This window comes from Chiloscyllium punctatum, chromosome 9, assembly GCF_047496795.1.
Source record: "Chiloscyllium punctatum isolate Juve2018m chromosome 9, sChiPun1.3, whole genome shotgun sequence".
In the NCBI taxonomy this organism is placed as follows: domain Eukaryota; kingdom Metazoa; phylum Chordata; class Chondrichthyes; order Orectolobiformes; family Hemiscylliidae; genus Chiloscyllium; species Chiloscyllium punctatum.
This window is the reverse complement of record NC_092747.1, coordinates 19,989,430-20,013,044: the sequence shown is the minus strand read 5'-3', so window position 1 is coordinate 20,013,044 and position 23,615 is coordinate 19,989,430. Positions and strand designations below refer to the sequence as shown.

At 43.4% G+C, this 23,615-nt stretch overlaps 1 protein-coding gene across 3 annotated transcripts in view; it reads right to left on the bottom strand.

Moving 5' to 3' along the window:
• Positions 1-437: 437 nt before the first annotated feature.
• Positions 438-23,615, bottom strand: part of oca2 (oculocutaneous albinism II) — a 545,784-nt gene continuing 522,606 nt past the window's right edge. For all 3 annotated transcript variants that reach the window (XM_072576986.1, XM_072576990.1, XM_072576987.1), the window contains exon 24: positions 438-1,268. In XM_072576986.1, coding sequence (XP_072433087.1) covers positions 1,181-1,268 — 88 coding nt within the window. In that variant the 3' untranslated portion in view covers positions 438-1,180. The remainder of the gene's footprint in view (positions 1,269-23,615) is intronic.

Genomic DNA, 23,615 nt, shown 5'->3' with positions numbered 1-23,615 from the left:
GCATTGGGAAAGGTAAAATGTTGGTATTTTCATGCTGCTGATCCAAATTAGGGTCACCACCGACTCTCTCTTCCCTTTGATGAGGACCCCTACACCTCTCTCTCTCTCTCTCTCTCTGTAAGCCTCATGTGAACATGTGGATTCAGTCAATTTCTTTGTAGTTGTGCTTTTTTCTTTTTTATGTTTTCCTTCTCTCTTTCTTTAGTTGTATCATCTTTCTCGCTCTCTCTCTCTCTCTCTCTCTCTCTCTCTCACCCTCTCCGCTTTCTTCCTTTCTCTCCATGGGGAAGCAGGATGGTGGACAGTGCAAGCTGACTGTCCAGCTGATGAAACACAACAGAATCCCAAAGCATTTTCACGCTCGCCTGCCATTTACACAGAATCGGCAATCCAGCAATCCTAAACTAACACAGGTCTGGATGAAAACAGATTGTTGACAATTTGCTTATAATTTTGTTTGCTAGAACAGGTTTTATTTAATATTTGAGAACACATTCTTTTGTATTAACCTGCATATATTTGTCTTTTCGATATAAACTTTAGTTGCTGCCTTTTAGTGGTAACTAAACATCAGTCACAGGAGAAAAGTGAGGATTACAGTTGCTGGAGATCAGAGTCGAAGAGTGTGGTGCTGGAAAAGCATAGCAGGCCAGGCAGCATCCGAGGAGCAGAAGAGTCGATATTCAGATGAAGGGCTTATGCTCGAAATGTTGATTCTCCCGCTCCTCGGATGCTACCTGACTGGCTGTGCTTTTCCAGCACCACACCTTTCGACCATAAACATCAGTAACACTCAGGGTAATTGTTCACTACATGGAGAAAGAACTAGTAGGACATGAAGATTTTAAACAAGTTACAATTTGTAATTTTTAACAACCTTTAAGTTAGCCCCTGCTTAAACAATGTGTTTGATTTTAACAGTAATGATGTTTTTGCCATGAAGATTATTCCCTTGTTGTTGGTTTTATGTTACACTTTGCACTCATGCTCGCTACAATGTATAGACAAGCACAGGGCAGGGTTGGTAAATGGTCTCAAAAATACCGGTCAATAGGTTAAATCTGTGAAATGAACAGTTAGTTCGCTTTGCAACGTTGCTCAGTATTGTATGATCCATAATTTGTTGAAAATAAGCATCATCCTCCATGGACAGTGCCTCCTTTGTTCTCTTGAAGTCAGTTCACAAGTTCCATCCCAGTACAACATGAACAACGAGGAGGTAGCACATGCCAATAGTTGTGGAAACAAGCATCATTGGAAAGCCCAATCTGAAAGGAAAGAAAGGACAGGAGAATAATTAATGGCAAGCCGTAAGAGAATTTAATGCAATATGGGACACCTCTCAATCAGGATTTGCTCTACAAGAAAGCTACGCTTGTTTGGACACCAGCTCCTGAATGCCAATCGTGTTTTGGGAATCAGGCATACAAGAAATCTGGATAAACAGCAGGAGCTAAGAAAGCTGTCTGGAGACAGCAGTAGGTACATCCACTGCAGAAATGAAACAGTTTCCCACAATAAAAATTGTTGTGTTTCTATAATGTGAGCAATGTCCATGAAGCAGATCCAAAGGATAAGTTTACATTTTGTGTTTTTGGATGTACTATTACCATTCTTAAAGGTAGTGATGAATATGCTTATAGCTACTCGTGCTGATACTGATAGCAACACTCTTCTAGCGTTAGCATGGCCTATTCTTTCATGAGAAAGCTAAGCCATGTTCCAAAAGCAATAATGAAGGATAACAACAATAACAGGAACAAAACCAGAAATTGCTGGAAATGCTCAGCAGATCTGGCAGCATCTGTGGAGAGAAATCAGAGTTAATATTTCAGTTTGAGTGACCCTTCCTCAGCCCTCAGTTCTGATTCATATATAAACCCATAAGAGCAGAAGTAGACCATACAGCCCATCGAGTCTGATCCTCCATTCAATGGGATCACAGCTAATCTGATAATCCTCAATTCTACTTTCTTGCCTTTTCCCTGTAACCCTTGATTCCCTTATTGAATAAAAACCTGTCTATCTCAGCATTGAATACACAAGTGAACATTCCTCTGCAGGAAAGAGTTCCACAGATTCACAGCCCTTTGAGGGAAGAAATTCTTCCATATTTGTGTCTTAACTGGGTGATCTGTTATTCTGAGATGCTGCCCTTTGGTCCAAGCCACTCCACAAGGGAAACACACCTTTCCGCATCTACACTGTGAAGTCACCACATGACACCAGGTTATAGTCCAACAGATTTGTTTGAAATCATAAGTGCTGCTCCTTTGTCAGGTGAAGTGGAGGGAAGCACCCAGGATAGAGATATGGAAGAATTTCTTCTCTCAAAGGGCTGGGAATCTGTGCCTCTGTACTTCCCTCCAGCGCTCTGAAAGCTTGTGATTTCAGATAAACCTGTTGGACTATAATCTGGTGTCGTGTGACTTCTGACTTTGTTCACCCCAGTCCAACACCGGCACCTCCACATCCTGGCTATAAAGTGATTGCATTGGAAAGGGGTGTAGAGGATACTCACCAGGGCATTACCTCAGTTGCATCATTGGAAAGAGGTGGGATAAACTCAGCTTGTTTTCTGTAGAGCACAGAAGGTGGAGAAAGTGACATGATTGTGGACAGATCTGAGGAAGGGTTCACTGGACCCAAAACGTTCACTCTGATTTCTCTCCACAGATGCTGCCAGATCTGCTGAGCTTTTCCAGCAATTTCCATTTTTTGTTTGTTTCCGATTTCCAGCCTCTGCAGTTCTCTCAGTTTTTATCAACAAGAAACTTGGAAGGAACAGATCCAAATAGACAATTCATAGAACATAGAACATAGAACAATACAGCACAGAACAGGCCCTTTGGCCCACGATGTTGTGCCAAACGTCTATCCTAGATTAAGCACCCATCCATGTACCTATCCAAATGCCGCTTAAAGGTCGCCAATGAATCTGACTCTACCACTCCCTCGGGCAGCGCATTCCATGCCCCCACCACTCTCTGGGTAAAGAACCCACCCCTGACATCTCCCCTATACCTTCCACCCTTCACCTTAAATTTATGTCCCCTTGTAACACTCTGTTGTACCCGGGGAAAAAGTTTCTGACTGTCTACTCTATCTATACAACAGTCCATATTAGTGACAATCACTTGGTTCTCAAAGTCTTTCGGTTCTGAGGGAAAGGAATTCTGAACAATACTCTTTGGGTTCCAAGGAGAGAATGAGTCAGCTTAAGAAGTACTCTTGATGCTCATTTGAGATATAAAGCAGAAGGTTTGGCAGAATGGATGTATCAAAATGGTTGGAACTGAACAAGCAAGGGGCAATTTAACCAGCAAAATGTGCGTGGGATTTAGATCAGATGGGATGCTAACATTTGAAAATCTCCAACTTCAATCCAGTCGGTTCCATTTTCAATACAGAGTAACACAACAAACTTCTGAAGGACGTTATCACTTGTTATAAAAGGGGCAGTCACAACATAGATACAAAATCAGCTGAGCGATAGGAAACAGACACTAATAGAGAATGCTGGAGAAACCTCAGCAGCATTTAGCTTTTGTCAGAGAGTAACTGTGAATGGATATGGTTGGAAAGTGGATGACTAAAAGGAGATCTGACAGACGTTTTCAAAATCACGAGGGGGCTGGATCGAATAAACAGAGAAACTGGTCTCACTTGCAAATTGATCAAGAACAAGAGGACAAAGATACAATGATATTTGCAAAAGAAGCAAGCATGAGGTAAGAAAATACTGCTTCATACAACAAATTTGGATACTGAATTGGTTGAAAGGTAGAAGACAGAGGGTGGTGGTGGAGGGTTGCCTCTCAGACTGAAGGCCTGTGACCATTTGAGTGCCACAAGGATCGGTGCTGGGTCCATTGCTTTTTATCATTTATATAAATAATTTGGATGTGAACATAGGAGGTATAGTTAGTAAGTTTGCAGATGACACCAAAATTGGAGGTGTAGTGGACAGCAAGAAGAGTTGCCTCAGATTACAACAGGACCTTGATCAGATGGGCCAATAGGCCGAGGAGTGGCAGATGGACTTTAATTTAGATAAATGCAAGGTGCTGCATTTTGGAAAAGCAAATCAGAGCAGGACTTATGCGCTTAATGGTATGGTCCTGGGGTGTGTTGCTGAACAAAGAGACCTTGGAGTGCAGATTCATAGCTCCTTGAAAGTGGAGTCACAGGTAGATAGGATAGTGAAGAAGGTGTTTGGTATGCTTTCCTTTATTGGTCAGAGTAGTGAGTGTAGGAGTTGGGAGGTCATGTTGCGGCTGTAGAGGTCATTGGTAGGCCACTTTTGGAACATTGTGTACAATTCTGGCCTCCTGGATGTTGTGAAACTTGAAAGGGTTCAGAAAAGATTTACAAGGATATTGCCAGGTTTGGAGGGTTTGAGCTATAGGGAGAGGCTGAATAGGCTGGGGCTGTTTTCCCTGGAGCATTGGAGGCTGAGGGGTGACCTTATAGAGGGTTATAAAATCATGAAGGGCATGGATAGCGTAAATAGACAAGGTCTTTTCTCTGGGGTGGGGGAATCCAGAACTAGAGGGCATCAGTTTAGAGTGAGAGGGGAGAAATTTAAAAGAGACTTAAGGGGCAACATTTTCATGCAGAGGATGGTGTGTATATGGAATGAGCTGCCAGAGGAAGTGGTGGAGGCTGGGACAATTTCAGCATTTAAAAGGCATCTGGATGGGTACATGAATAGGAAGGGTTTGGAGGGATATGGGCCAAGTGCTGGCAAATGGGACTAGATTAATTTAGGATATTTGGTTGGCATGGATGAGTCGGACTGAAGGGTCTGTTTCTGTACTGTACATCTCTGTGACTCTCTGACTCTATGTGGTTCAGATCTGGAATATGTTGCCAGGATATGTGGTGGAGAGAGGTTCAATTCAGGCATTCATAAGGGCATTGGATGATTATTTAAACAGAAACAATGTGTGGGGGATAAATGCAAAGGTGTGGTATTAAGTTTTGATACTGATATGAACAGCCAATTCAGACACAATGGGCTGAATACCCTTAAAACTTTGGTGATTCATTGTAATGTTTTTGAGGACTGGTGAGTAGCTAATGTTGTTCCTCTGTTTTAGAAGGGAAATAGGGATAATCCAGGAAACTGTAGACCGATGAGTCTCACATTGGTGGTTGGAAAGCTATTGGAGAGAATTCTCAGGGATAAGATTTACGTGCTTTGGAAAAGCAGGGCCTAATTAGGGACAGTCTGCATGGCTTTGTACAGAGCAGGTCATGTCTCACTAACTTGATTGAACTTTTCAAGGAGGTGACAAAGTTGATTGATGAGGGTGGAGCAGTGGATGCTGTGGATTTTAGGAAGGTTGACAGTGAGGTCCCTCATGATAGGCTCATCCAGAAGATTAAGATCCATGGCATTCCCGGTGACTTAGCTGTGTAGATTCAGAATTGGCAATGCCCATAAAACGCAGAGGGTCATAGTGGAAGGGTGCTTTTCATGGTTGGAGATCTGTGACTAGTGGTGTTCTGCAGGGATCCATACTGGGACCGCTGCTGATTGTGATATATATAAATAACTTGGTTAAAATGTAGCTAGATGAGTTAGTAAGTTTGCAGCTGATACAAAAATTGGTGGAGGTGTGGATAGTGTAGAAGGGTTTTAAAAGATATAGCAAGATATAGATCAGTTGCATGTATGGGCGGAGAAATGGCAGATGGAGTTTAATCCAGGTCAGTGTGAGGTGCTGCACTTTGGGAGATCAAATATTAAGGGCAAGTATACAGTTAATGGCAGGTCCCTGATCAGCACTGACGCACGGGGGATCTTGGTGCTCAAGTCCATAGCTTCCTGAAAGTGGCCACACAAGCAGATAGGATGGCAAAGCAGGCATTAGGCATGCTTGTGTATTGGTCGAGGAATTGAGTACAAGAGTCAGGCTGTCATGTTGCAGCTTTATAGGACTTTGGTTCGGCCACACTTAGAGTATTGTTTTCAATTCAGTTCTCCACATTTCAGGAAGGACGTGGAAGTTTTGGAGTGAGTGAAGAAGAAGTTGACCAGGTTGCTGGAGTCGAGGGTTTGAGCTATAAAAAGAGGCTTTGGGTTGTTTTTTCTGGAGTGGTGGAGGCTAAGGGGAGACTTGATAGAAGCCTATAAAATTATGAGCTATATAGATGGGGTTGGCGGTCAGACTCTTCTTTTTTCCTAGAGTTGAAGTGTCTAAAACCCAGGGGTGTGAATTTAAGGTGAGAGGGGAAAGTTCAAAGGAGATGTGAGGGGCAAGGTTTTTACAGAGAGTGGTAGGAGTCTGGAATGTGCTGCTAGGTGTGGTGGTGGAGGCAGACGTGATAGGGGCATTTAAAAGACTGAATATGAATAGCACATGAACATGTAAGGAATGGAGGGATATAGATCATGGGCAGGCAGAAGGGATTAGTTTAATTTGGTATCATGTTTGACACAACATCATGGGCTGAACTGTTCTCTGTTCTCTGTTTTATTGCCTAATGATGGGGACTGGTGAATGGGAGTTGGGATGATTAATCTGATTTTATGAATCAAGTTGGTCGTATTAATATTGCACTGCGTTGCATGCCCCATATTTAGCATGCCTTTGTGCAAGGAATCCTGGAGTTCTGGACTCCCTGAACTTTTTCTTTCCCCTTGCTCACAGGACCAACCTCAGTAAATATCAAAACTTGGATCTGTAAAATGACATCAAGTGAAACTGGAATAAGGAGAAAAATGTGTATACCTGAAAACATTGCAGGGTGTACGATCAAGCAACAAATCTTCTGTTACCCAGGTAAATCCTGTCACTGCTTTTAGCATTTATTTCACAGCCTCTTCCAATCCAGCCAAGCCTCTCTCACTCTTCTAGCTATGGCACCTTCTCTCCTCTTGCTTTGGCTTCACCATCAGTGGCACAGCCTCCAGCCACCCACCCTCACCAGCTGATATTCTCTACCTGAATCTCCCTCTCCACACGTCACATGCCTGCTTCATGATCATGCTACCTTCCACACACCTGCGTTCCATCAACCCTACACTGTGGGCGTGACTCCCTTTTCTTTTAATGGGAGGGCTCACTGTTTTAAGAGAAGCCATATATGTAAAAGGAACACTTCTGAATTGTCCTGTCAAGGCGATGTACAATAATTGTGTCATGTTTTATAAACCAAGTGTGTTCACACCAAGGCAGTTTATGTCCTTTAAACAAGCTTTCACATATTCAGTTAAACCATATTTGTGTTACAAATGAGCTAAAAATATCCTCAACATTATTCATATAGTTTTTTTTTGTGCTGAGATTGTCAATGGTAAAGAATAGAGGATTTTTCCTCCTGTTGGCACTGTTCTAAATATTTTTAATTCCACTGCAGGGTTCTATCGCCTCACCAATTGGCATCACCTAGGCAACAAGGGCGTGAGTCTCAGCCTTTTGCTTATTAAAATGTTCACAGTGAGTATGATTCTTCTGGCTTTTAAATAATCAATTGCAGGAAAAAAATGAAAAAAAGTGAAAGATAAACGTGGGCTATTCAATGCAGTGGAAAAGCACTCTCAGGTAATTTGTTTCTTACTATAGTATACAAAAAAAACAAGTTTATCTCTGCTAAAAGGACAGTGCCTTTGTGAGCTCTAAAATCTGTTATTTATTCCAGAGTGAAGGAAAACTTGTCCAAAGCAATGCAGAGTTGGTGAGATTGATGTCGAACTGTGCTAAAGATATTAATGAGTTGTCCTGAACAGTTCAGTCAATTAATCACCCAGTTGGAAGACTACAATAAATATCCCCCCACTGTCTGAATCATTCCCATTGACAGTATTAGTACAACAGATAATGAACATAAGAAAACTGAAAGGTCACCGTGCTGGAATACGATCGAGTTTTGACTTGGTATTCTTTCGTAAATGAAACACTGCCACCACTAACATAGCAGGTGAATAACTCCACTACAATCAGATCATGTAAACAGCAGGCGGGCACTTATGGTTCCTGCTGGATCCGGGGCAGTCAGATCTGGGTGGGTGCTGATGTGTCGATGTTGGGGAAATGGGGTGAGGGAAGACAGGGGGAGGGGGTGCTCAGGTTGAAGCACAGACAGAGGGGCCGCATGTTGGAAGTTGGGTCCAGTGGTATTTATGAGAGTTGGTTGGGGTTTTGCAAGACAAGGGGACAGTAGGGAGACTGAAGTCAATGTAGTGACCGTGAGGATCAGTATGAGTGATTGGGGTATCAATGTTATAGTTAACTAAGAATGGGAGAATGATTTAATCCCACTAAGTCTCCAGCTCTCACTAAGATTTGGGATTTTTTCCAGAGGGTTTAAGATGACAGGTATTTGCTCTTTGGAAGTTTCAACATCTGGGGGAATTACAACGTAGTCTGTGTATTGGGATTGCCGAGAGCTCCCAACAGGGTGTGTCTGGTCTCTGTCGAAAAGTGTGGTGCTGGAAAAGCACAGCAGGTCAAGCAGCATCTGAGGGGCAGGAGAATCGATGTTTCAGGCATAAGCCCATTCCTGATGAAGGGCTCTTGCCCGAAACATCGACTCTACAATTCCTCAGATGCTGCCTAACCTGCTGTGTTTTTCCAGCGTGACACTTTTCGACTCTCTGTCTGGGCTCTCAATATCCAGAATAGACATTTGGGTCAATATTAATTTTGCAACTAGCCAACTGTGTCTATGGTATGTTGCTGGCTCTCTGAATACTTTTGTTGATTTCTACATGATTACAACTCTGATTGCCTTCAACTAAAATAAATTGCTCCTGGATGGTTGCTAAAAATCATCTCCAGTCTGAGTGGTGATCCAGCATAGCAGTGAACAAAGTGCAGTACAGACTAAGGGATTTGGGGATGTGGATATTATAAGAAAGTTAAGAACGAGGGGCAAGAGTAGGCAATTCAGCCCTTATGTCTATTCCACTATACAATAGGATCATCAACATTAATAGACTGATCTCAGCTTGGCCCCAATTCTATTTCCCAGGCCACTCTCTATAACCCTTCAACCCATTACTCATTTAAAATCTCTCCATCTCCCCTTAAATTTACCGAATGTCCCATCATCCATTGCACTTTGGAGTAAAGAATTCAACAAATCCATGACCGTTTGATAGAAGTAATTTGTCCTCATCTCTGATTTAAATCTGCTCCCCCTTATCCTAAAACTAGAACCACATGTTTTAGATTGTCTCAAGAGGAAACTTCCTTTCTACATCTGCTCTGTCAACCCCCTTTTGCATTTTCTCCATCTCCTCTCATTCTTTTAAACTTCAGAAGGTATAGGCCTAAACTGCTCAATCCCTCTTCATAAGGCAAACCCCTCATCTCTGGAATCAATCTGGTGACCCTCCCCTGAACCGCCGCCAATGCAACTACATCCTTCCTCAAGTAAGGCGACCAAGATTGTATGCAAGATTTAAATAATAAAAGGAAAATCCCAATTAATGGCAGATGCTGCTATTGGCCCACTCTGGTCTAAATGGAGAATCCTGCAAAGTACAAAATACATTATCACATCATAGAATCAAACGGCACGGAAATTGACGCTTTGGTCCAATATGTCCATAAAAACCAGCTTTCCGAAAATAAGCTAGTCCCATTTGCCTGCACTTGGCCCAAATCCCTCCAAACCCTTCCTACTGATGTACCTGTACAAATGTTCTAAATGTAAATGTATCTATCATTTCCCTGGGCAGTTCATTGAACGTTGAAACTACCCTCTGCATGAAAAAAGTGCCCCTCAGGTCCTTTTCAAATCTTTCTCCTCTCATCTTAAAATTATCCTTTCTAGTTTTGAACTCCCCACCCTAGGGAAAAGATCTTTGCTATTCACCTTACCTATGCCCCTCATGATTCTACAAAATCTCTATCAAGTCATCCCTCAACCTCCTACTCTTCAGTGAAAAAAGTCCCAGAATATTCAGCCTGTCCTGACAATTTAAACCTTCCACTCCCTGCAACATTCTGGTAACTCTTTTCTGCACCCTTTTCAATATAATAATATTCTTTCTACCACAGGGCAATCAAGACTGTGGAAAAGGATATGGAAGATATAGACTGTAGGGAAATAGATGGTGACATCTTGCAAAATGTCCAGATTACAGAGGAGGAAGTGCTGGATGTCTTGAAATGGTTAAAGGTGGATAAATCCCCAGGACCTGATCAGGTGTACCCGAGAACTCTGTGGGAAACTAGAGAAGTGATTGCTGGGCCTCTTGCTGAGATATTTGTATCATCGATAGTCACAGGTGAAGTGCCGGAAGACTGGAGGTTGGCAAACATGGTGCCACCGTTTAAGAAGCGCGGTGAGGACAAGCCAGGGAACTGTAGACCCGTGAGCCTGACATCGGTGGTGGGCAAGTTGTTGGAGGGAATCCTGAGGGACAGGATGTACATGTATTTGGAAAGGCAAGGACTGATTAGGGAGAGTCAACATGGCTTTGTGCGTGGGAAATCATGTCTCACAAATTTGATTGAGGTTTTTGATGAAGTAACAAAGAAGATTGATGAGGGCAGTAGATGTGATCTATATGGACTTCAGTAAGGCGTTCGACAAGGTTCCCCATGGGAGACCAACTAGCAAGGTTAGATCTCATGGAATACAGGGAGAACTAGCCATTTGGATAGAGAACTGACCCAAAGATAGAAGACAGGGTGGTGGTGGTGGAGGGCTGTTTTTCAGACTGGAGGCCTGTGACCAGTGGAGTGCCACAAGAATCGGTGCTGGGCCCTCTACTTTTTGTCATTTACATAAATGATTTGGATGTGAGCATAAGAGGTACACAGTCAGTAAGTTTGCAGATGACATCAAAATTGGAGGTGTAGTGGACAGCGAAGAGGATTATCTCAGATTACAAAAGGATCTTGACCAGTTGGGCCAATGGGCTGAGAAGTGGCAGATGGAGTTTAATTCAGATAAATGCGAGGTGCTGCATTTTGGGAAAGTAAATCTTAGCAGGACTTATACACTTAATGGTAAGGTCCTAGGGAGTGTTGCTGAACAAAGACACCTTGGAGTGCAGGTTCATAGCTCCTTGAAAGTGGAGTCGCAGGTAGATAGGATAGTGAAGAAGACGTTTGGTATGCTTTCCTTTATTGGTCAGAGTAGTGAGTACAGGAGTTGGGAGGTCATGTTGCGGCTGTACAGGACATTGGTTAGGCCACTGTTGGAATATTGCGTGCAATTCTGGTCTCCTTCCTATCGGAAAGATGTTGTGAAACTTGAAAGGGTTCAGAAAAGATTTACAAGAATGTTGCCAGCGTTGGAGGATCTGAGCTACAGGGAGAGGCTGAACAGGCTGGGGCTGTTTACCTTGGAGGGTTGGAGGCTGAGGGGTGACCTTATAGAGGTTTACAAAATTATGAGGGGCATGGATAGGATAAGTAGGCAAAGTGTTTTCCCTGGGGTCGGGGAGTCCAGAACTAGAGGGCATAGGTTTAGGGTGAGAGGGGAAGATATAAAAGAGACCTAAGGGACAACGTTTTCACACAGAGGGTGGTACGTGTATGGGATGAGCTGCCAGAGGATGTGGTGGAGGCTGGTGCAATTGCAACATTTAAGAGGCATTTGGATGTGTATATGAATATGAAGGGTTTGGAGGGATATAGGGCTGGGTGTTGGCAGGTGGGACTAGATTAGATTGGGATATCTGGTTGGCATGGACGTGTTGGACCGAAGGGTCTGTTTCCATGCTGTACATCTCAATGACTCTATGACTCTATGTGCTCCAAAAGTGGCCTCACCAATGTCCTGTACAGCTGCAGCATGACTCATTGCCAACTAAATTTGAGGACATTGCCCATTAATGCCCATTTTTAGATGCAGAAAAGGGCACAAGACACATTAAAATCTGCTGCTGAGTTTCAAGAGTATTCCGTTAGAGTTCCAGTGTCTCAGGGGCATTACTCAGCATCCACACCTCTGCATTATCCAATAGCGATAGAGATTATGAGTGCAGTCATTAATTTTTGTTCTACTTTTTGTGATCCAGGAGCACTGTAATAAATTATTATTATCATTTAAAATGCTTCTAAAATGTCCCATGACCAGATGCTGCTGCCGGGATCTTCCTGTCCTCCATTATTCAGTACACAATGAACTTACCAAAAATAAAAACCAAAGAGTAGGAAGTTTGCTACCCATAGCTAAAACAGGAGAAAAGAGCAGGTAATTTTTTAGCTACAGTTCCTTCATTGGAATAAAGCTCAGACAAAGGCTTTATACCTGAAATTTCAACTTGGAAAATTGATGGTCTGTGTGAAGGGATCGGAGCGAAATGAATAGTCAGTCATATTGCTATTCAATGTCAGTGCCAGTGCCAAGCATTAACTAGAAACTGAATTGGACTAGCCATATAAATGCTGTAGCTGCAAAAGCAGGACAGAATCTAGCAATTCCTGTCTCCCCCAAAGCCTGAATGCCATTTACAAGTGACACGTTGGGAGTAATAAAAATGAAAATTGCTCAAAACAAAATGATCAACAGGTCTGGTAGCGTTTGTGGAGAGAAGGTAGAGTTAACTTTTCAGGTCCAGTAACCCTTGTTCAGAACTGAAGAAGTTGGGAGTACCTTAGAATAGTGTCCACTTCCCTGCAGCATAAAAAACACTCGAGACATTCAATACTACCCAGGACAAAGTAGCCTCATTAATTGACCCCACGTACTGTTTTGATTTATTTGATTTGATTTATTTATTGTCGCATGTATCTTTTTAAAATATTGCAATGACAGGTGTAGAGTGACGCCACCCTCTAGTGCCATCTTAAAACACAGAAAAATAAACCAAAACTCAGAGCAAAAAGGCAGAAAAATTAAGAAATAAAGAAAAAGTGTCCAACTTTACAGTATTTCCGGTTTAGTGCTCCGTCATGGATCAAGGGCCTGGTGACGAGGCATGAGTCCCATTTGCAGTGCTACTGCCACTGGAATGTAAGTCGCCCATTCTTCAGCACCCTCTTGCTTCCACCAATGCCCTCGCCACTGGACCTCGTCAATGCTGGACCTTGCAGCTAACACCTTTATCATTCACTCCCTCCACCACAGTAGCCATGGTTTATACCATCCACAAGATGCACTGCAGCAACTCACCAAGGATCCTCTCTCAGCACCTTCCAAGCCTGCAACCTCACCCAGAACGGCAAGGGCAGCAGATGTAAGAAAACACTGTCTGCAAGCCACAGGTCATTCTGACTTGGGACCATATCGTCATTCCGTCATTGCTGCTCAATCCAAACCCCAATGTAGATGCATCTCCAACCCGTGGACTACGATGTTCACGAAGACTGCTCACCATTACCTTCTCGGGGGGAATTAGGAATCAGCATCGAAAACTAGTCGATGAAATGAAGGGAGATGGAGATGGGTGGAACAGATGTTAGTTTTGACGTGCTGGGGAGGTATCCTGATTAGGCAGACCAGCAGGCATCCAGGAATACTACTGTTGGGGGTTAGAGTGGATGACAGTAAGTGAGGGGAGATGTTGCACACAATAGAGAGAGTCGTAGAGCCTTGGTTGAAGGCGAGTTCAGTAACAGTGAGAGAGTACATATGAGGTGTTCATGACAAAATGGTGACACATTCACTGGCAGAGCTGAGAACATCTTTGTCCTTTTTCCTACATTCCTCCTGGAGCTGGACTGATAACCCAGACCAAACTGGCATGATCTGGTATTGTGAACTCCTCCTGAGGTGCTAGGGGAAGAGGATGTCCAGTCTGTTCACTATCCCCTGTCCACCATGGCCTCCAAGTCCTTGTTTACAAAGTGGGGTGACTACTTTCCCTCGTCTGCCGTGACCAGGGCAATTGTCAGGAACTTCGCAGGGCACCTCTCAACTGACCGTCTTTGGCCAGGTGCTGTTTTGGATGGCTTGGTGGCTCAGTAGTTAGCACTGCTGCCTCACAGCGCCAGGGACCCGGGTTCAATTCCAGCCTCAGGCAATTGTCTGTGTGGAGTTTGCACATTCTCTCCGTGTCTGCGTGGGTTTCCTCCGGGTGCTCTGGTTCCCTCCCATACTCCAAAGATGTGCACATTAGATAAATTGGCCATGATAAATTGCCCATAGTGTTCAGGGATGTGTAGGTTAGGTTAATTAATCAGGGGTAAATGTAAAGTAAAAGAGTAAGGGGATGGGTCTGGGTGGGTTACTCTTCGGAGGGTCGGTATTGACCTGTTGGGCCGAATGGCCTGTTTCCGCATCGTAGGGATTCTATGATTCTATTCTAGATTCAAATACCAGAACTTGATTATAAAGAAACTACAAAAGATATAATTGACCTCCAATAACACCGGGTACTGAAACTGTAATAACCCATTAATTTCATTCTACAAAGATACCTTTTCAATCTTCGATAGCAAAAACAGTAAAACAATCATCCTTAAAGAAATATACTTTTTATGGCACTGTCACAAATGACAACATAGCCTCTTAAAATATTCATATCTGTTTATGGATAACATTATTTGGTTATGGCCACCTGTAATTGGTAGAACTTAAGAGGGAGGTTGTCAAAGCCTTATGAGCAGGGCCTCAATTGCAATCATTTATTTGGACATAATGACAGCAGTAAAGCGATGGCGAAGTTACCATAGCCCCAGAAAACCATGGGGCTGCTCTCTTGGTAGTCAGAGATGGCTGGTAGTGGTTTAACCTGAGGGTAGTCTCAGGTAAGGGGGAGAGACAATGAAGGCAGAACCTTCATGGTAACCTCAACCAGGAACTGAACTGGCATTGTTGGTGTCACACTGCAGCACAAACCAGCCAACCAGCCAACTGAATTAACCAATTAACTAATCTGGAGAGATTAGCGCTCTCCTCTTATAAAGTACAACTGCTGGGTTTACTTTTCATCTTTTTCTTCTTGCAAGATGTCCTGATGAGTGGCATGCAAGATGAAAAGCTTTGACAAAATGGGTAATGTTTTTCTTAGCCATATTCTGTGCCAAATTTAATTACTTCCCATTTTCCCACATTACACTCCATCCACCAGAAATTCCTCAATCGTCTAGTCTTTTGATATTGGTCTACATCCTTGTTATGTCATCTTCACAAAATACTTTCCTACCCATCGCTGTGTCCCCTGAAAATTCAGCCAAGGTTTTGATCTCCTCATCCAAATCGTTGACCCAAATTTGAAGACGTTGAGGACCCAACTTGGAGCCTCCACCTGTCGCATCATTCTAATCTGTAAAAGGTTTATGCACACTCTTCATTTTCTGTCAGCCGATCAGATTTCTATCCATGCAAGTATGTTAACTCCCACACCATGAGCTCCCACTTTGTGCAATGATGTTCGTATGTGAAAATCTGGTCAAATGCCTTGTGGAAATCCAAGCACAATTCAACAACTTTTTATCCACTGTGTATGTTACTCTTCAAAGGATTTAATTGGTTAAACAGAATTGCCTTTTCACAAAAACATTTGATTACCTTGAACTTTCCAAGTACACAACTATAATATCCATAATGACCAATTGCATCACCTTCCCAATGACTGATGCCAATCTAACTTAGCCTGTAGTCTTCCATTTTCTGCCTGCTTCATTCCTTGTTGTCTGCTAGAACTTTTCTTGAATCTAGGATGTTTTGGAAAATTAACACCAATGTATCTATTTCTGCATTAGCAACCACCTTTAGGGCATAAGGATGAAGTCAGTTGGGACCCGGAGATTGATTAACATCCCTCAGGCTTCTCAATACTGCTTAGGTAAAAACAATGACTGCAGATGCTGAAAATCAAATACTGGATTAGTGGTGCTGGAAGAGCACAGCAGTTCAGGCAGCATCCAACGAGCAGCGAAATCAACGTTTCGGGCAAAAGCCCTTCATCAGGAATAAATGATGAAGGGCTTTTGCCCGAAACGTTGATTTCGCTGCTCTTCCAGCACCACTAATCCAGTATTCTCAATACTGCTTCCCTAGTGATTATAATTTCACCAGGTGTCTCTCTTCCTTTCGTCTCCTGGGAGATTTATTGTAATTCCTATAGTGAAAACAGAGGCAAAAATATTCATTCACAACACCCATTTCTTTATTATCCACAATTTTTAGAAACTCTTCATAGAAACTCTTGCCTTCTGGTTTTGCATTTCTAGCTCCTTCTCATGCTCCAGTTTATTCGCCCTGACTAACCATTCAGTCATTCTCTGCCGTTCTTTCTATTCTGAACCAGTCATCTGATTTGCCATTCAGCATGCCACAATTAATTGTTTTTTTCTCAAGTTTGATCCATTCTCTGACTTCTTTATTTAATCACAGATGGTGGAATTTGGCTTTAGAGCAGGCATGTGCTTATTCTAAATATCCTGAAATATACCGTTAAATGTGTGACACAGCTTCCCATTGACCTATTGCCTTTCCTAATATTCCTGTTCAGCTAGCTCAGCTTTCATGTCCACATCAGAATTAAAAACAGAAGCTCAAAGTTTGGTAGAAGATTTGTAGCTCGGGTGCTCGTTGTTGTGGTTCTGTTCGCCAAGCTGGGATTTTGTCTTGCAAACGTTTCGTCCCCTGTCTAGGTGACATCCTCAGTGCTTGGGAGCCTCCTGTGAAGCGCTTCTGTGCTGTTTTCTCCAGTATTTATAGTGGCCTGTCTCTGCCACTTCTGGTTGTCAGTTCGAGCTGTCCACTGTAGTGGCCGGTATATTGGGTCCAGGTCGATCAACAAACATAGACCTGGACCCAATATACCGGCCACTACAGTGGACAGCTCGAACTGACAACCGGAAGCGGCAGAGACAGGCCACTATAAATGCTGGAGGAAACAGCACAGAAGCGCTTCACAGGAGGCTCCCAAGCACTGAGGATGTCACCTAGACAGGGGACGAAACGTTTACAAGACAAATTCCCAGCTCGGCGAACAGAACCACAATAAAAACAGAAGCTGCTGGAAAAGCTCAGCAGATCTGGCAGCATCTGTGAAGAATTAACATTTCAAGTCCATTGACCTTGCTTCAGAACTGATGGTAGTTAGGAAAATGTTGGTTTATATGCAGAATATAAGGTGGGGGGAGGGGGTAAGGAGTAAATGATAGATGGGGATAGAGGCCTAACAGAGAGAAGAATAGTTGGACAGACAAAGGAGTGGATAACAATCTGGTTGGATAGCTGTTAATGGAGACTGTTAGTGGCTAACAATAGGCAATGTCTAGATTAGAGTGGTGCTGGAAAAACACAGCAGGCCAGGCAGCATCCGAGGAGCAGGAAAATCGACGTTTCAGGCAAAACCCCTTCATCAGGAATACAGTGTGATAATAAGGCCTGTTGTGTGGGGTTGGGTGTTAGAACAGAGGAATGTTCAGGCCCTAAAATTATTGAACACGATATTGAATCCAGAGGGCTGCAGCACTGCAACAAGCCTGAGACACAGATGTTGGCCAGGGAACAGGAAGGGGTGTTAAAGTGGCAGGCAACGGGAAGCTCAGGGACATTTTTGCAGGCAGATGTTCTGTGAAAGCAGTTTCCCCAATGTAGAGGAGACCACACTGTGAGCTGCAAATGCAGTAGACTAGATTGTCAGAAGTGTAGGTAAAGTGCAGCTTCACCTGGAAGATGTGTGGATACGGAGAAGGGTGGAGGTAAATGGGCAGGTGTTACATCCTCAGTGGTTGTACAGCAAGGTACCGTGGGGCTGTAGGGAGTGAAGGAAGAGCAGACCAGGGTGTCCAAGAGGGAACGGTGCCTGCGGTAGGCTGACAAGGGAGAGGAACATGTGTCTGGTGGTAGCATCTCACGGGAGGTGGTGGAAATGGTGGCTGATGATCTTCTGGATGTGGATGCTGGTGGGATGGTAGGTAAGGACCAGGGGAACCCTATCGCTGCTGTAGGAGGGAAGAGAGGGGGTGAAGGCAGATGTGTGGGAGACCTAGTTGACAGCTCTGTTGACAATGGTGTTGGGGAATCCACAGTTGAGGAAGAAAGTGGACATTTTGGAGGTTCTCTTGTCAAAGTTGGTCTTATCGGAACATACGTGACAGAGACGGAAGAACTGGGAGACAGCAGGGTGTGAAGATGTGTAGTCCAGGTATCTGTGGGAGTCGATGGATATTAATGGCCAGTCTATCCCTAAAAATGGAAACGGAGATGTCGAGGATGGGAAGGGAGGAATCAGAGATATACCAGGTGAAATTGAGGGCGGAGTGGAAATTGGAGCAAAATTGATAAACCTTTCCAATTCTGGATGAGAGAGGGAAGCAGCACTGATGAGGTGATCGATATAGCGGAGAAAGAGTTGCAGGTGAGGGCTGGAATAGGAGTGGGAACAAGGAATGTTCCACATACCCCATGAAGAGACAGGCATAACTGGGGCCCATGTGGGCCCTGAAGAAAATGAGAGGAGTTAAAAGCGAAGCTGTTGAGGGTGAGGACAAGCTCAGCCAAACAGAGGATGGTGATGGTAGGTGGGGACGCTTTATTCCAGGAAGAAGTGGAGAGCCCTGAGATCATCCTAGTGGGGGATGGACATGTAAAGGGATTGCACATCCATGTAAAGGGGAAGCAGCAGGAACATGCAAACAGGAAATTCTGAAACTGGTGTAAAGCGTCAGAGGAATCGCAGATGTACGTGGGCAGGGACTGGACCAGGGGAGTCATGGTAGGAAGAGATGAGTTCTGTGGGGCAGGAGCAGGCTGAAACAATGCGTCAGGCCAGACAGTCCTTTATGTGGGTTTTCAATAGGAGATAGAAGTGAGCTGTGCAGGGCTGTGGGCCTATCAGCTTGGAGGCAGTGATGGGGGAGTGCACTAGATGTAATGAGGTCAGTGACTGTAATTGATACAATGGCCTGATGTTCCATGGTGGTGTGATGGTCCAGGGTGGGACGGGAGGAGGTATCTGAGAGCTGGTGCTCAGCCTCTGCAAAGTCGAGGTCAGTTCACCAGACGACAACAGCACCACCCTTATCTTAACGTGTCATATGAAAGGCAGCGGCTCTGACATTGCAGCCGCCCTCAGAACAGCATAGAGTCATAGTCATAGAGATGTACAGCATGGAAACAGACCCTTCGGTCCAACCCGTCCATGCCAACCAGATATCCCAACTCAATCTAGTCCCACTTGTCAGCACCCAGCCCACATTTCTCCAAACCCTTCCTAATCATATACCTATCCAGATGCCTTTTAAATGTTGCAATTGTACCAGCCTCCACCACTTCCTCTGGCAGCTCATTCCATACACGTACCACCCTCTGCGTGGAAAAGTTGCCCCTTAGGTCTCTTTTATATCTTTCCCCTCTCATCCTAAACCGATTCCCTCTAGTTCTGGACTCCCCCACCCCAGGGAAAAGACTTTGTCTATTTACGCTATCCATGCCCCTCATGATTTTATCAAACTCTATAAGGTCACCCCTCACCCTCCAATGCTCCAGGGAAAACAGCCCCAGCCTGTTCAGCCTCTCCCTATAGCTCAAATCCTCCAACCCTGGCAACATCCTTGTAAATCTTTTCTGAACGTTTTCAAGTTTCACAACATCTTTCCGATAGGAAATAGACCAGAATTGCAAGCAATATTCCAAAATATGCCTAACCAATGTCCTGCACATCATGACCTCCCAACTCCTGTAGTCAATAGTCAGTCCAATAAAGGAAAACATACCAAACGCCTTCTTCACTATCCTATCCACCTGCGACTCTACTTTCAAGGAGATATGAACCTGCACTCCAAGGTCTCTTTGTACAGCAACACTCCCTAGGACCTTGCCAGTAAGTGTTTAAGTCCTGTTAAGATTTGCTTTTCCAATATGCAGCACCTCACATTTATCTAGATTAAACTCCATCTGCCACTTCGCAGTCCATTGGCCCATCTGATCAAGATCCTGTTGTAATGTGAGGTAATCTTCATCACTGTCCACTACACCACCAATTTTGGTGTCATCTGCAAACTTACTAACTATACCTCTTATGTTCAAATCATTTATATAAATGACGAAAAGTAGTGGAACCAGCACCGATCCTTGTGGCACTCCACTGGTCACAGGCCTCCAGTCTGAAAAACAACCCTCCACCACCACCCTCTGTCTTCTATCTTTGAGCCAGTTTTGTATCCAAATGGCTAGTTCTCCCAGTATTCCATAAGATCTAACCTTGCTCACCTGTCTCCCTTGTTGAAATCCTTACTGATCACATATAGATCACGTCTACCACTCTGCCCTCATCAATCCTCTTTATTACTTCTGCATAAAACTCAATCAAGTTTTTGAGACATGATATCCCATGCACAAAGCCATGTTTACTATCCCTAATCAGTTCTTGCCTTTCCAAATACATGTACATCCTGTCCCTCAGGATTCCCTTCAACAACTTGCCAACCACCGACGTCAGGCTCACTGCTCTATAGTTCCCTCGCTTTTTCAATCGTGGCACCAAGTTAGCCAACCTTCAGTCTTCCAGCACCTCACCTGTAACCATCGATGATATAAATATCTCAGCACAAGGCCCAGCAATCACTTTTCTAGCTTCCCACAGAGTCCTCAGATATACCTGATCAGGTCCTGGGGATTTATCCACTTTTATGCGTTTTAAGACATCCAGCACTTCCTCCTCTGTAATATGGACATTTTCCAAGATGTCACTATTTATTTCCCTACAGTCTATAAGTTCCATGTCCTTTTCCACAGTAAACACTGATGCAAAATACTCATTTAGTATCTCCCCCATCTCTTGTGGCTCCACACAAAGGCCACTTTGCTGATCTCTGAGAGGCCCTATTCCCTCCCTTGTTACCCTTTTGTCCTTAATATATTTGTAAAAACCCTTTGGATTCTCCTTAACTCTATTTGCCAAAGCTATCTCATGTCCCCTTTTTGCCCTCCTGATTTCCCTCTTAAGTATACTCCTACTTTCTTTATACTCTTCTAAGGATTCACTTGATCTATCCTGTCTGTACCGGACATATGCTTCCTTCTTTTTCTTAACCAAACCCTCAATCTCTTTAGTCATCCAGCATTCCCTTTACCTAACTGAAGTATCGGCCTGTGATTTGTGAGATGAGGCTTGGCAAAATTAATTTCACGAGGAGAAAGTGAGGACTGCAGTTGCTGGAGATCAGAATCGAGACTGTGGTGCTGGAAAAGCACAGCAGGTCAGGCAGCATCCGAGGAGCTTATGCCTGAGACGTCGATTCTCCTGCTCCTCGGATGCTGCCTGACCTGCTGTGCTTTTCCAGCACCACACTCTCAACCAAAATTAATTTCACCCTGAATATGTAGATCGAGGAGAGAAGGGCAATCCTCAATTGATCACTCTTGGATATGTTCAGGTACTTGAGGTGAAAAGGCAGTATTTTCGATAGTTGCATTTAAAGACATTCACCACTACAAAATTAAACAGTGCCATTCAACATTACCATTCAACGCTGAGTTTATAATTTACTGGTTGAAATTACCCATTAAGAAGGAAATACAATAAAATCTACTGAGCCCACTTTAATTAAAACAGTCTCTTAAGTAATAACAATAATGTATATGAAACAATAACTTGTATTTCTACCGTACCTTTAATATAACATCCCAAAGTGATTCGCAGAAGTGTTTTAATACCAAGTACGACACAAGACCACATGAGAAATTATTGCCTTTCACGACCAAGAGCTTGGAATGTTTGAAAGGAAGGAAACAATTGGAATGGTGGAGAGATTAGGGAGAGATTAAGGAGAGATGACGGAGGGAATTTCCAAGCTGGGGACCTAGGTCACTAACACTGGAGCAATTACTATTGGGATGCTCCGAGGTCAGAATTAGAGGAGCATAGGTGTCTCAATAGAGTTGGGGTGTTAGAGGAGATCACACAAATAGAGAGGGGCAAGACCATGGAGAGACTGTAAAACAAAGATGAGAATCTGATCAATTCCAATGTCCCAACTGCTCCATTTCAGATGCTGTATGATGTCAAGAAAATTAATCTTGAGTTATCAGGCCAGGTGAAGTTACAGGATATGCTCAAAACAAGTTGTTTGCAAGTTCACATATAGTTTAAGATGTTTCACTCCATATGTACATACATTTTAATCAATTTTAAGAAACACAGTGAAAGTGAATTACAAAGTAATTCAGGGAGAGTTCTTTTCATTCAACATAATACTCCAGAATGAGAGGGTCTCAGTACATTATAAATGCCGAAGTATTTTCTTGTGTACTGTACCTACCAAATCATAAACATCAGAATTATTGTGATCATTTATTTAAACATATGCAAAATAAATATGGTGTTAGATATGGTGCACCAATTCACAGACTGACACATCAGTGCTGCAATGTCAGAGGTGCTGCCTTACATTAAAATGAGGCCCCTTCTGCCTTGTCACATGGATATAAAAGGTCTTCTGTTATTTGGAAAGCATATTACCCTCTGTCCTGGGCAAGATTGATCCCACAATCAAAACCACCAAGAGTAAACTGGTCATTATCATTTTGTTGACTATGGGAGCTTGCTGTGTACCAAGTGGCTGGCTTTCCTTTCCTTCAGTACCCCAGAAATCACCTTTCAAACGTATTTTATAGAATCCCCACAGTGCAGAAGCAGGCCATTCAGCCCAGGGAATCCACAATACCTCTCTGAGAAGCATCCCACCCACCCTGTAAAATGGTTAATCCACCTAACCTAGACATCCCTGGGTACTATGTGCAATTTAGCATGGCCAATCCACCTCACCTGCACATCTTTGGGCTGTGGGGGGAAACCCACGCGGACACAGGGAGAACGGGCAAACTCCACACAGACGGTCGGCCAAGGCTGTAATCTGCTGAGTGACCATAATGCTCTAGAAAACGCTGACAATGTCAGACTGTGGATGCAAAAAGATCCGGTCCTGGCAAATCTAAAACAACTAGTGGTGATGAGAGAAACCAAAAGGGCCATCACAACCAGATCACAGTGGGAGGCAGCATTTTATTATGGGGAGCAATTGTCCCGAGCAAAGGGGTTCCAGTGACTTTGGGTCAACTTGTGACCATTACAGGTGATATAGAAATACAAATACTTTGCTTTGTACAAAAAGAAGGAGTTTGCAATTATACAACTCCTTTTATTTCCTTAAAACATCTCAAAACCCTTCTTGCTGAAGACAATTTGTGCTCTGGAAGTATATACAAATGGTAATGTGACAAATTACTAGATAATCTCTTTTTAGTGGGACTGATGAAGGCATTGAACAGGATGCTGGAAGAACCGTGTTTGCTTTCATACATTGGTATGGAATCATTTATAGTGAAGTAGCAGATGGGGTACTGGATTAATGCCTCATTTGAAAAGCAGTAACAATAACACAACATTACAAACAGGAACAAAGGTAGATCAATTAGCTGCTTAAGTCTGTCCTGCCTTTCAATTAGATCAGGACAGGTCTTTTTTTTGAAATCCACCAAATTAACTGCATCAGTTACACATCTGGAACACGGAGTATAATTCAGGACACTGTACCTTAGAAAAAAACATATGCATGCCTACAGATGGCGACAGCACATACATTCTGTTGTATTTTATATTGAGCACACATGACAATAAATTATTTCATTCAATATATCATACATGGGATGTATATAATGCAGAATCACCAAACCTTTGCAGGAGTCTGAGGGTGTAAACAGGAGCAAAGTGTACGTACTCTAGGCCTGTACTCTTTTGA